Source organism: Lithobates pipiens, unplaced genomic scaffold, assembly GCF_037356315.1.
Source record: "Lithobates pipiens isolate NorthernLeopardFrog02 unplaced genomic scaffold, aLitPip1_a1.2 Scaffold_13, whole genome shotgun sequence".
Lineage (NCBI taxonomy): Eukaryota > Metazoa > Chordata > Amphibia > Anura > Ranidae > Lithobates > Lithobates pipiens.
Window position 1 is genome coordinate 404,252,925 of NW_027507718.1, and position 14,365 is coordinate 404,267,289.

At 44.7% G+C, this 14,365-nt stretch overlaps 1 protein-coding gene across 5 annotated transcripts in view; it reads right to left on the reverse strand.

The window, feature by feature from the left end:
- Window positions 1-205: 205 nt before the first annotated feature.
- Window positions 206-14,365, reverse strand: part of PAICS (phosphoribosylaminoimidazole carboxylase and phosphoribosylaminoimidazolesuccinocarboxamide synthase) — a 174,268-nt gene continuing 160,108 nt past the window's right edge. For 4 of the 5 annotated variants that reach the window (XM_077477438.1, XM_077477436.1, XM_077477439.1 and 1 more), the window contains 9 exons: window positions 12,327-12,366; window positions 9,137-9,334; window positions 6,205-6,383; window positions 5,933-6,112; window positions 4,475-4,588; window positions 3,569-3,652; window positions 2,329-2,509; window positions 546-704; window positions 206-431 (listed from right to left, as the gene is read on the reverse strand). In XM_077477438.1, coding sequence (XP_077333564.1) covers window positions 250-431; window positions 546-704; window positions 2,329-2,509; window positions 3,569-3,652; window positions 4,475-4,588; window positions 5,933-6,112; window positions 6,205-6,383; window positions 9,137-9,334; window positions 12,327-12,366 — 1,317 coding nt within the window. In that variant the 3' untranslated portion in view covers window positions 206-249. Of the gene's footprint in view, window positions 432-545; window positions 705-2,328; window positions 2,510-3,568; window positions 3,653-4,474; window positions 4,589-5,932; window positions 6,113-6,204; window positions 6,384-9,136; window positions 9,335-12,326; window positions 12,367-12,490; window positions 12,616-14,365 lie in introns of those variants that run through there. The other variant, XM_077477440.1, reaches the window with a different exon arrangement.

Below are 14,365 nucleotides of genomic sequence, written 5' to 3' on the forward strand. Positions count from 1 at the left end.
AGAATCACATGTCATCATTGTAACCAACATGCCTTTTTTTACTTTATTTTTTGCACCCCAAATTTCACATCCTTGTTACTTGAGAAATAGTTCAGCGACATACCAGTTCTGGGGTTCTGAACCCAAGAAGGAGGTGACCATATAGCACACTAGACCACTTCTAAAATTAACTTAGTGGAAAAAAAAAAAACCCACACAGACAGAATTAGAAAAATAAAGTGCTTTAATTAAGCAAGACAGAACAGTGCATTAGGAATGGGGGGGTAACATGCTGCACTCTCTCAGCTTCACATCGGCTTGTTTAAGAGAAATCCAGGTGTTCAGGGTGCAGGAGCGTAGCTTGGACCATATCAAGTGATTGTTCAACCCAAATATCTGAGCAGCAAACTGAGCTGCTGCCTCAGGGGACAGAACCGTAGAACATCCAAGACCTGCGGCAGGACAGAGAGGTGCAAGTTAAACATTTTCTGGTTTATTAAAAGCAAGGTTATTACTCATAAGAACTGGTTGGCTGCTTTTCAGCAGTGTACATGCATTCCTCTTACCACTGGGCATCCTCAGGGAAGACCAGATATCCTGAGCCCCCCAGTCAGCCGTAAGAGGGGGGCAGTTAATTACTGGATATGCAGTATTTCCAGAAAGGACAGGGCCCAAGCCATTGCTTCTGCCAGCAACTGCAACAAACACCGTGGGAATGCCATCACCTAAGAGTGAAGCATATAACATGTAAGGCATTGCAGCACTAAAGTTTCAGAATTCTGTTCATCAGCACAGAAATAAAATGTGAACACAAATTGACAATTCAAGAGTAAAAATGGGGCTATAAAGGAACCCATTAAAATAAACAAAAATATTTTGATAAAAATATACTATTATTGAAAACCTAAAACAAATAAAAATGTTGCAACATAAAATCATGTTGTGCAAGAAGCGGAGTACTTTGTCAAGATTTGTATTTTAGAATGGGTCATAATCTTGTTTCTTGTATCCTAAAACAGTTACCACAGCATGTTCAATTTCCATTATTCACATCTGTGTATTTTGACGCCAGATTTTCTTATGCTCGGCCTCTTGTTTAAGGTTAAGTCAAAACTCCAGCAATTTTTTTTTTTTTTTTTTTTTTAAACCATAGACTTGGCAAAACTTGGGGTCCATGCACACTAGAATTTAGTGTGGGAAAGCAGTGTTTCTATGCAGCTTTCCATTCACACTACACTTGCGATCTGCCATGGGTGTCAGTGCAAAGATCAAACACCCCAAAAACACAGATCGCAAACAGTGCATTGACCCACACGGTACAAAAGTACCATGCGATGTAGTGACCATGCATTTCAAAAATTAGCACATGCACTACTTTCGGTGTGGTGTGATTTCAGCCCATTCAAAAAGAGTTGGGGCTGAAATCACACTGCAAGTGAATCTTACAGGAACTGCACATCATTCCTGTATGATTCACATGAGGTTCCTAGTGTGAATGGGCCCTTGCAGTATATTGGCGTTTGTGAACCTGCTAGTAAGATTTAGATCTCATTTCCTGTTCCTCTGACAAGACACGATGGGGTTGGGCATGTGCAGGAACACAAAAGCCAGCAATAAACCAACAGCTTCCAAAAGCCCCTCCTATTTTACTGAAAATTTTTTTTAATAAATATTCAGTCTTGTCCTCACTGGAGAGATTTCCCACCAGGAAAGGAGAAAAAAAAAAAAATAAAAAAAACAAACACACACACTTGGCAGGGTTTCCATACCTTCCCCACTTTAAGTTTTGACCTTAACTAAAGAATACTATAATGTAGGGGTAGAACCAATCATCTCTTTTCCATAATAACCTAATCAAAATACCCCAAATTCTTCATAAAGTATGACGTGCTTGATTTTCCCATTATTTACTTAACGAGGAAGTAAACTTACATCTTTTAATTTTACCTATAGGTAGTATAAATATCTCCTAAACGTGTGCTGTTTAGGAGAGATTTGCTGTACATGCAGCCAGTGAAGTCACTGGCACATGAGCTCTGAAGAAATGGCCACCCATGCCGTTTCTTTAGAGCCCTGTGCCGTGACCGGCGGCTTCGGCCAGTCACGGAGTCCATGAACCTGGAAGCAAGAACGGTGAAGATGAAAGCTGTCTCCAGTGATAGATAGCGCTTTGCTGGAAGACTTTGCTTTGAGGCAAGTTTCACATAATATGCAATGCATACTAAAACATTATGCCTTTGCCTTGCAGGTAAGGGTGGGGGAAAAAAAAAAAAAAAAAATAAACCCCACACACACACACACTTCTTAGGAGGTGAACAGACCCCACTCTAGCAAAGTGGGAATTCTTACCTTCATATTCAGACTTGATTCTCAGAGTTTCATCAGGACCCTTGTGGGCAGAAGTCACCCTGAGTTCACATGGAATGCCATAGTTTGCACAGGATTTCTTTATTTTCTCACAATGCACCAAATCTGAAATGGAACCCATCAGCACAACCACCCTCCCTTGGCTCGCACTGGTCAGTAAGAGCTGAAAAGACAGATGATATCAGTAGCAACACAAATTAAAAATCCACTAACAGCAGATAAAAAATAAATAAAAAACCCCATACACATACAGTAGGTTTAGTGATTACCAGCCAAATGACCCAATTATGTTCAGCTTCAATTCTTGTAATGTATATGCTTCTACTACACAGCCAGGTCACTACACCACCTTGCAATTTAGCTTACTGACTCCGTAAGACACCATTTCAGATCTCTTATGAAGAGAGATGGCTGGAGGTGGGAAGGTGACACATGAAGCCACACTGCTGAACCAGGAACGTGTGTAACAGATGTGTGCAAACCACAAAACTACACAGAATTACAAAAAGTCAAACAAGTATTAAAAGGGGTTGTAAACCCTTGTTCTTTTTCACCTTAATACATACTATGCATTAAGGGGCCCAAGAGAGCACTTCTAGGGCAGTGATGGCGAACCTTGGCACCCCAGATGTTTTGGAACTACATTTCCCATGATGCTCCACTACACTGCAGAGTGCCAGAGCATCATGGGAAATGTAGTTCCAAAACATCTGGGGTGCCAAGGTTCGCCATCACTGTCCTAGGGGGGTTATCTGATGTGGGGAGGAGGCGACAAGGGAACCCAGAAGTCGGTGTTCAGGGCCACTCTGTGCAAAACAAGCTGCACAGTGGAGGCAAGTATATGATATACGTTTAATTTTAATAAATGTTTTCCAATCACTTTAAGACTGAATTAAGTGTTTACTTGGACTTTAGCTTGAAGGTCATGGAAGGTAAAAAACAGAGGATGATGGGAACATTGCTATTGTAGAAGACTAGTTCTATAGCTGCACTGCACAACTTCAGCTACCACAAAAGTTCTAAGTTAAACTCTCATTAACAAAAAAATAAAAATAAAATTATATAATAATAATAATAATAATAATAATAATAATAATAATAATGCAATTTTGGCAAGAGCTAAAAAAAAATAAAAAAACTTTGCCATTCTAATCATAACAGAATAATGCCCATCTTCACAACTGTACAAACAATGTACTGATAGCAAAAATGTATATCTTACCTCCACCCTGTCAGCAACCCACTCGAAGTTGCGTTTCACCATCTGCATCGCTTCTGGGGTGATTTCTTTCAGATCCCTGTAGGTCTGCAGCAAAACACACAGGTCACCATTAACATCCTCTAGGACTACTTTAGGAATATTTAAAAAAGAAACTCACATTTAGGGACATAATCAGGACTGACGCAAAGCAGTGTACTGCAAAGGATTAACAGAGCACAAAGTTTCACATAAATATGATTTTAAAATGGTTTTAGGGTGTTTTTTTTTCAGACCTGGAACACACCGAGCTTACTTACAAGGGAGATCTCAACCCGTTTGTAGACTATTCTCACCTTGGGCATCACACGCCTGGCTTTAAGAAAAGCCAGGATCAAGTTTTCTCCTAACAAGCATGGCCAACACAGGGGATGAGCACCCCGTGTCATACTTACCATATTCAAAACTCATCTGCCATCTTTAGGAAATGTTGAATACTGGTTAGTAACAAATTCACTACATTGAAGGAAAGGCAATACATTTAGCTTTTGTTCTTAAGATTTAGATACGCTTTTTGGGCAGAGTCATCTGGGTGCAGAGGCCCATACAGTATGCAAGAACTGTGCGTGTCTGGAGCAGTGTTGAGCTGCATGTAGACAGCCTGTCAGTCAATTGAGACAGAGCAGATGTACAGACTCACCAGCACATCAGAATTTAAAAAGGGAAAGGTGCACACATCCCTGTCAACTCAGATGTGTGGGCGAGTTTATACAAATGTTGGCCAGCATAAGCTGTCTGCAGTTCCAAACAAATACACAAATGGTACTTGCACAACGCAAGGATCTTTGCATCTGTGTGAAGTAGCCCCAACTCAAAAACAGATGTGTCTTCAGAGCTTCATGTACATGCCTTGCGACAGCATTTTGTTACCTGTTTATCTTTCTGTTGATTCTTATCTCCTGAAGGCCACAGACGCCACGAGTCATTGTCAATCACGTCAGCAAGAACAAGCTCTTTTTTGGTCACATCAACACCAAATTCAATCTGGTATAGATACAGAAAGTATCAAAAAAAAAAAAATTATATATACCAAGATTACAAAAGGAATGCATCTTCAGAATACACAAGTGACACTTACCATAAAGATATTGGCATGACTTTCACTTTCCCTTGCGGTTTGGTATTGTTGGATTATTAGATTTCATAAATACATTAGTAAACACTTAAGTGATCTTTTGTATATTAGGGAATCTGATTGGCAGAGTGGTTTAAAGAGCAAAATTTCAGGCAATAAAAAACGGCCTACCAAGGAAAAATGCAATTGTAACAATATCAGAAAGTTCACCATTAATGAATTCTAAGCCCCCGTACACACGGTCGGAGATTTCCACAACCAAATCCGTCGGATTTTGCCCGTCGGATCTTGTCCGAAACTGTTGCATACACACGGTCGGACAAAGTTGGCAAAAAATCCGATCTTTCAGAACGTGATGACGTAATTTCGTTACGATGGGACTACATTCAGGCTAGTAGCCAATAGCTTTGATGTAGGAATTTGATCTGAGCATGCGTGGCACTTGGTCCGATCAAATTGCTCTACACATGATCGGATTAGGTCCGGCCCAGTTGGTCGGGAAATATTTCCAACATGTTGGAAAATTGGGTCCGACGGAGATTCGGATGGAATCAGTCCGATGCATACCACACACAGTCGGATTATCCGACAACACGGTCCGATAGGACACATTCCGACGGATTCTCCGACCGTGTGTACAAGGCTTAAAAGCCATCTAGAAAGCCTGTGTATGATGAGTGGGTCTACTTCCTGAGCCTGCAACTTCCCTTTAGCCTCTGGTATCACCAGAGTCAACCTCCTATAACATGTTAAAATTTGATTTGGGCAGTAAGGGGCCTCTTCAGAACACCACTTTAGTGGATAGTGATAGCCGTTTATGCCACAAATAAAATAAAAAATAAAGAGACGCAAGCTGCGGTGTGGTCAAACTAATATCTTATAAAAAGGGGAACCCATACATACATCATGCTTGCTGTATGCAAAGGACAGCAGGGTGCCTGCAGACATTTGGGAATCACAGTGCTGCATCCCAAACATTACAGGGGAAGGATAAAGGTCCTGGGCATGTACTCCCATGTATTTCAAGGCTTTTACATTTAAAAATTTTACTCTGAATGGCAGTTGAAGGAAAAAAAAAAAAAAAAAAAAAAAAAAAAAAAAAAAGTGATCCGTTTTCAGTTACACCAATCCCTGACGCATTGGCTTGCACTAAAGCAGTTACTGTGCAGTACTGTAGAGTCTAGTTTTACAAAAATAGATATGTCAGAATTCCAAAAAATATCTGATCTTCCATACAAAAGGCATACACGTACCTTCATGTCCACCAGGGTACAGTCCTGTGTAGACCATGCTTTCTCCAGAATCTCAAAGATGGCCACTGTGGAATGCTTCATGATGTCCACCTCTGCCTGACCAATCACAAGACCAGCACCAGTGAGCTTTGCAGCAATTAGCTGTTCTTCAGACCACTGTGGATCATTATTGGCATCATCCTGCAGTTACGGTAAAAGCAACGTATATGACATTAAGAAAAACCAAGGACTAGTGATTGCAGTCGCTGAAAGTGAACAGAAAATTAGCCCACCTTGAAGAACATCTCTACTTTGGGGGGATAAAACTTGTATCCTTCTTTGACTCCAGGATTTCTCTTGAGGAAAGAGCCAGTGGCTATTCTCCTGCACACCCACTCAATAGGAATCATCTCACAATGGGTGGCAATGAATCCGGTCTCACTACACTTCTTGACAAATGCAGTCTTAATGCCTGAGAGACAAAACAGCCAAGGTCATTTTAACTTCCTATGAGAAAATCTAACAGGGGAGAGAAAAAAAAAAAACAAAAAAAAAAACAAAAAAAAAAACACCCCACACAAATAAATGACCAGTGTGGGTGCTCCAGCACACAGCCTCTCATTGAAAACCTCAGCTCTGTTCCTGTGAAGGGAGGCATTTCTCTTCCCTTCAATCAGCTCTCAGAGCTCTCCTGATGGAGCTCTGCAGTATGTAATTTCATCTCTCCACCTAGTTTCCTGACAGCTCAAAACAAGCTTTGAAAAATTCTGGACATTGTCTGCAGTCTTCTCTACATCCAAACAGGTATAACTTATGTAGGAAGATTGGTTTAATCTCCGGTTTACCTAAGAAAAGTCCACTTTTTTTTAAAAATGTATATAAATTTCAAACATATATTATGCGTTTTACCGAATGTCAGCACTACTGGTTTTCTGAACATTCATTTTTCCCCTTCCAAAAAGTGATGCTCCATAGAGTCTGAACAGGCAGTGTGAGAAGGGAAATTATCAACAAGACTCATTCCTGTGTGCAAGTATATGCTTGAGCCACTGAGCTTTGTAAAGATTTTCAGCCTGGCAAATTACTTTATCTTAGGTTAATTCCAATCATAAAAACATACAAAGCAGCCAAACATTTCCTTTAAAGCACAAGTAAACCTGTGGGTATTTCTTTCCTAACCTGAAAGATAATATAATGTACTGGTGTGCATTGCATATGGGGGGGGGGGTCCAGATGGGAGTTTCCCCCCCCCCCCCCCACTTTAAATAGAAACAATCAATCAATTTCCAAACCCTACACTTTGCCTCAGACAATGCACAGAACAGATTTGCACAGCAACAGTACATGAAATCAATTCCCCTTGCAACTAACAATCTACAATGGCACAAGTTATGACTTGTCCTTAAAGAGGAAGTAAACCCTGATGAGTTTACTTACTCAGTCATTCCCTGCAAAGGTAAAGCATAATGGACTACTATGCATCACATAGTAGTCCATTATGTGTCACTTACCTGACATAGGAGCCAGCGATGTCACCGCTGTCCCCTGTAGTCCGGAGTATCCATCTTCGATAGGTCTTCGCTGCTCCGCCGCTGTCATTAGGTTAAGCCGCGATGACGTCACTCCCGCGCATGCGCACGGGAGCCGCCACGTGCAGCATATTCGCCATTGACGGTGCCACGCTCAGTGCGCGCCACTGTCTGCGGCGCATGTGCCGTAGACAGGGGAGTTTGTCTTTCTGGAAATATCTCTGAAACCGTGTAGGTTTAGGAGATATTTCTCGGACCTACAGGTAAGCCTTAATCTAGGCTTACCTGTAGGTCAAAGTGTGTTGTAAGGGCTTACAACCACTTTAAGGAGAGGTAGGTAGTTATATTGGCATCAGAACCGGCAACCTCTTAAAAATGTATTTTCTATTGGTGGTGCCACCAATATACTTCCTATATGCGTTGTACCATGTAGCAGGAAAGGGGTGAAGAACAACCCAGTCAAGGAACGGAGGCAAGGGATCCAGTGTTATATACATTCTTGGTATGCCTAAGCATTATGTCACCAATCAAAACTGAACTTTGAGCCATGCTTTTTGTTAGAAATGGCATCGATACCCATTACAGTTTCTGGGATCCACATCACTCCAAAAGAACAGTTTAGACATAGTGCTGTAAAATTAGATAAAATTCCTTTCAGATGGCTACAATTAACTGATTTGCACAGACTCTCTCTCCTCCCCCCAAACTGCCCCGCAGAGGGCATAAATATGTGCTTGTAATTTAATTACTGCATTGCCAGAAGAGATCTGTGTGTCCCAAGCAAATACTCACAGCATGCATCCTAATTTAGCCATTTCCTTCTTGAAGGAAAAAAAAAAAAAAAAAAAGGGAATATGGTGATTTCTAATATGGGTCAATTGTGTAAGATGTCCTTAAATCAACCAAAAAGATAACTTCTTTCAAATCAGACATTAAATTGCTGAGAGTTAATCCAGCTTCTGCCCAATACTATTGAGCGCGTAGGGGTGGATGTGTGTAACCTTTACTCCATTAAATCAGTCTCCAGATCTCAATTATAAATTTACCAACAACCCAAAGTACTAAATCAGAAATAGACAATAATGGCTTTTATTAGAGAATTATGGCCAAAGCTTTTTTATACCCACTTGGTTCTGCACTCCTGTTTCAGCCAATAGTTGGCTAAAACCCGCTGTCAGCTGATGTCAGAGCCAGTCCAGGCTCTGCAGGGAACCCAACAATGTTGGGATCTGCCCAGATTCCTGACCCCACCGTTTTAGCCCTCTCCACAGCCCAGCTTACCAGTGAGCACTGGTGACTGACAGTAACTGGCTCTCTGCTCCCTGAAGACCGAGAACTGAGCAGTCAAAAGTCAACCGATCATTCAGTTCTCAGTGTAGAGCCAACAAGGGAAAGCCACAGCATCAAATCAATGCTGCAGTCATGTAGGTTTGTTTTTTGTAAATATATACATGGGTCATTCATTGAAATATTTTAAAGCGGTCTTCTAATTTTAGTGGGTTACGCTGACAAAAGCTGAAAACAAATCACGTAGGCTCCTGCAGATGCAGTGAGCTTTGAGTAGCTCATCTGCAAAAGAAGTCCAAATTCAATAATATTAAAATCAATAATGCAAACTCAATAATATCATCAATAAATAATGCAATGAAGGCTACTAAAGGAAGACAACATACATACATCATGTGATAATTCTTACCGGCCTCTTGAAGAAGTTTGAAGACACAGCTGGTGGTCTTGTTAGAGATGGAGGCTTTGCCCTCCATGTGATCCTTCCTGGCAGCATTCCCTGCCGTGATCTGATCCTTGGACTGCATGAGAACACATCCTGGGTGATCGGGCAGCTCGTACACCTCTTTAGTTTTGCCCTCATTGAGCTTCTTGCCAAGTCTTAGTTCTAAATACAAATATAAGGTCTGCATAAATTGTGCAAATCAAAAAAACACAGAGTGTTAAGCAACATTTACAAACATTCGTTTTTGTTTGCAAAGTAACAATGACCTCCAGACTACAGGACAGCGAAGCCAGGCCTAGATGATCATTGCCAACTTTGCTCTAAGCTTGTTGCATGTGCCCAGGTATGTTCCATTTCAAAGGCTGCTAAATGACTGGTCCTGGAAAGCCTAGAGCAGTGATGGCACCCCAGATGTTTTGGAACTACATTTCCCATGATGCTCATGCACTCTGCAGTGTAGTTGAGCCTCATGGGAAATTTAGTTCCATAACATCTGGGGTGCCAAGGTTCGCCATCACTGGCCTAGAGAATTAGGCTCCATGTTTGAAGACCTTCTTGGGCCAAGAGCAAACATCTCATGGGTGCTCCTTAAAATTGCATGAACATTTTAATTTCCAAATTCAACATTCTAAAAATACAATGAAATTCTCCAAAGTAGAAGACAGTGCTTTTTAGACTAATCAGCAATCATTCATATGATAAATGTTAATACACACACACACACACACACACACACGGCTCAGAGGATAGGGAATTGAGAAGTCCAAGTAGTATAAATGTTAGGGTTGCATAGATACCGGCATCGGCGCCGATACTAAGCATTTGCACAAGTACTTGTTATCATGCAAATGCTCCGATACCCAAAACCAATACCTTTTCGGTGCGATTTGAGCCCATACAAAATGAATGGGCTCAAACCGCACTGGAAAGAATCGCATGCGATTTGAACAGGAATGCAGTGCGATTCCTATCCAAATCACATGCAGTTTGCCCCACTGCTACTGTGTGAACCCAAGGCTGTCAGTTACCTCAGCCTCGGTTCACACAGGAGCGGTGCAGCAAACTGAGTGTGATAGTAATCACACCCCATTCCTTTTCAAAACACATGAGATTCTTTGCAGTGTGATTTGAGCCTATTCATTTTGAGCCTATCCACAGGCAGTGAGACATTGCCCCGATGCACGGCTGCAGATTGGGAAATGTCTCACTGTCTGATTAGCGCAGCGCCGTGCCGACTTCCTGGCGGGCTCTGCACATGGAGTGTGTGAACACGCCGGAGCTCATCCCTACTGGTCGCTGAGCCCACAGCCACCCATATCGCCCCCTAACCTTCACCCTAGACCCCTAAAGTCCTTCTCTCCTCATCCCTTACAGGGCCACCACAACCCCCTCCGCAGTGACACCAGAATTTCAGTACGTTTTGAATTCCTGCACTTTACTCTAGGTTCACATATGTGCTGGAGGAGGTTAATTCTCTCCTACAACCTCTGAATGCCCACGGTGAGGGAAGAGAATGAGAAGCAGGCATTCGGAGGCTGTAGGAGCTGCTCCTCATATCCAGGCGCACGCATGGGGAGCCACTCACTTTCCCCCAGTGGATAATGACCCCCCCCCCCCCTGCACTGCACAGAGCGAATTACTACGGAGCCACCAAAAGTCTCCGAAGATGAACAGCTGATCGGCAGCTCTACACGGCGCCTGCGTACTTAATACTACATTCTGCCCTGAGTCCAGGTTCAAGCCCCACCATCCAAGTGGGCATAGAGTTAGCTTTTAAATATACAGAGCGAAGCGAGGCCATGCTCAGAAGTGAAGCGAGCACGTGAGGGGCCCTGTTACAAAGTGGTGTCTTACAACTGTGTTGGAACACAGGCACCGCGTACAGCTGACTCACAGGTGTTCAGTTTCGGCGGCTCCGTTGTGGTTCGTACTACGCAAGTGTTGTGCCTGTGCAGTACGGTGAAGTCCCCCATCACATAGTGTCCGCCGAACATCTCCGAAGAAAGGGGACTGTGCACTGTGTCCAGGTTCAAGCCCCAACATCCAAGTGGACAAAGACTTAGAATATAAAAGAACCGAGTGAAGCGAGGCAGTGCCCAAAGCCTGGCAAGAGACGCGAGCCCGCGAGGGGCCCTCTTACTATGACCAACCCTATGTCCACGCGGATGGTGGGGCTTCAACCTCACTCAGTGTGCAGGCGCTGTTCTTCTTCGGAGATGTTCGGCTTATCCTTGTCCCCTGGCCCGGACACTATGTGATAGGCGGACACTGTCAAAACACTGGTGTTCTGTCAAAAAGGCGCAGCACGGAGGAGGAGGATACTCCGAAAGTCTGTGCATTGAGTCCAAGTTGAAGCCCCACCATCCAAGTGGACATACAGTCGCTCATAGTAACAGAGCCCCTCGCAGACTCGCCACGCTTCGGGCACGGCTTTTTTATTCTAACTCTATGTCCACTTGGATGGTGGGGCTTGAACCTGGACTTACTGTGCAGGCGCCGTTTATCTTCGGCTTCTCCTTGTCCTCCGTACTGCGCAAGCACAGTACGGGGCAGACACTATTTGATACATCACCGGCGGCCACGTCTCATGTAACTCCCCTCCCTCTTTATGGTCACAGGTGGATGAGCTCAGGCATGTTCGCATAGAACATGTGCTGAGCCCGCCAGGAAGTGGGCGCATCGCTAATCACAGGAGGTGAAACATTGCCCGATGTGCCGCTGCAAATATCGGGCAATATCTCACCTCCTGTGATTAGCGCAGCGCTGCACCCACTTCCTGGCGGGCTCTGCACATGTTCCACGCGAACACACCTGACCTCATCCCTAACCACAGGTAACGTGACCTGTAGTCTCTGCCCCCCCAGCCAAACTGTAATTGCGGCCAGACAGCCGCAGAGAGGCCGGGTGAGCGGTGGGGGTTCAAGGAGTAGCTCAGTTGCTTTGGCCTCACAATCACATGCAGCCCCGGAGTACCCTATGGCCAGTCCAGGCCTGATCATGGAACACAGAGCTATGAAGTCAGCTCATCTGCTGCCCACACATGGAGGAGGCAGGCTGGCAGAGCAGTGTGATCAGGAAAGGGGGAGGGGAGGGCACAGGAGGAAATCGCATGACCAGTGTGTACAGAACACACAACACGTGTTCATCTACTCACCCGAGACCGCTTCCATCTTCACCCAGGTGCACGCTTCTCCCTGCAATGACAACACAGCGTCACAACACGGACATCCATCTATATCTGTCTATAGAACTCCCTCCTCTACTAATCACTTCATACACAGTGTGGCCCCAGGCCGGAGCACATGGCTATATTATTACCTCGCCTCACGTCCGTACAGCAAGACCACCGCTTACCAATGTAGACACAAACTGCTGGGGAACAGACTAGTAAGGAAGGCCTCTGCTCCCCGCCCACTCAGCCGGTCCAATCCAAGGAAAGTACGGACTGACACTCTCCCCGCCCCCTCCGTCTGTCCAATCCGAGAACCAGTAAGGAATCTGTCCAATCTCAGCGTCCTTCGCGTTCCCTCAGCGTATCAAAAGCCGTGCTGCAGGTGGAGGATTCGGAGCTCTCCTCGAGTATGTGGAGGGAGCTGTCAGTGGCCCTGATTTACTAAGCTCTGAGGAAACTTCTGGAACATCCGTGCAAAGTACTCAGTCTTTGCCTTTAGTAAATCAACTCCATTGCTTCTTAAAGTGCTGTAAAACATGTTCCCCAATGCACAGCAATCATTATACCACAGTGTATTACATCACCTTTTATTGTAAATGTGTAGCCAGTCTATGAAATCCAATGGGATTTCTCCACACATGGCAGTACAGACATTTAAATGGGCCCTCAGAAAGCAGTCCAGCCTGAGAGGAGGAGTCAGCATGCTGCACAGAAGGATCCTTAAAGTGGTAGTATGGTCAATTTTTTAACTTTTACCTACAGGAAAGCCTATAATAAGGCTTACCTGTAGGTAAAAATAATATCTCCTAAACCTGTACGGTTTAGGAGATATTCCCCTCGGTATGCGCCGCTGACTGCAGCGGCGCATGCGCACAAGGGGGTTCTCTCCGTGAAAATCCGGCAGCGCTCGTGCGGCCGGACTGAAATCTCCCGCGCGCATGCGTGGGAGTGACGATATCGCGGCTCCGGCCACTCACAGCGCCGGAGCCGCGATACCCGGAAGAGACGCCGAGGGAGCATGTCGGCTCCCTCGGCGTGGATCGGGCCAGATGTCGGGGCCTCGTTCTAAGGTAAGTATTTCATAATGAGCTAGTATGCGGTGCATACTAGCTCATTATGCATTTTGCTTTGCAGGTTTAAAAAAAAAAAAAAAAAATTGCGGGTTTACTACCGCTTTAAAGGGTTAGTTCACCTTTACAGAAAAAAATGGAGGGGAACTAACAATGGCCACCCACCCACTCACTCACTCTACTTACCTCTAGGGGTTGCTGAGCCATCCTCACCCCAAAGCCGCTCCAGTGGTCTAAGGATTTGAAATCTCCATTATTCCCTATGTACGCCTCCAGGACAGACCAGATCAATTCTGACTGGTCAGCACAATCCAATCAGAATTGATCTGGTCCATGCCTGAAGCACCTAGCCCTTGTTCACACTGAGGGCGGGTTTGAAAACCTGCGAGTTCTGCTGAAGTTTGGGGGAAATTTGAGAGACGTGTGTGCGGGTTCATGCACAGATGTCTATTCAAATCGCCCCTGAAGTAGTCAAAAGTAGTGCAGGAACTACTTTTGGGAACCGATGTGATGCCGTAAAGCCAGCATCGCACCAATTCAGACGGTCCTGTTGCCGGCAATAGGCTCTGATTTGGCATGCAATTTGAAGTGTCAAATCGGCCCGATGTGAACGGGGACCAGTGGCGTCACTAGGAGGTGGCTTTTGGGGCTGTAGCCCTGAATCTGGGGCCCATAGCCCCGAGTCTCTGCAGGGGTCCCCAAGGGGAGGGAAGGCTCTCTGGGAACCCTGATGTAAGTTGGGGCTCTCTGGGGACCTTGATTAAGGGAGAGGCTTTCTGGGAACCCTAATGTAAGTGGGAGGCTCTCTGGGGACCCTGATGCAAGGGGGAGGCTCTCTGGGGACCCTGATGTAAGTGGGAGGCTCTCTGGGAACCCTGATGTAAGGAGGAGGCTCTCTGGGGACCCTTATGTAAGTGGGAGGCTCTCTGGAGACCCTTATGCAAGGGGGAG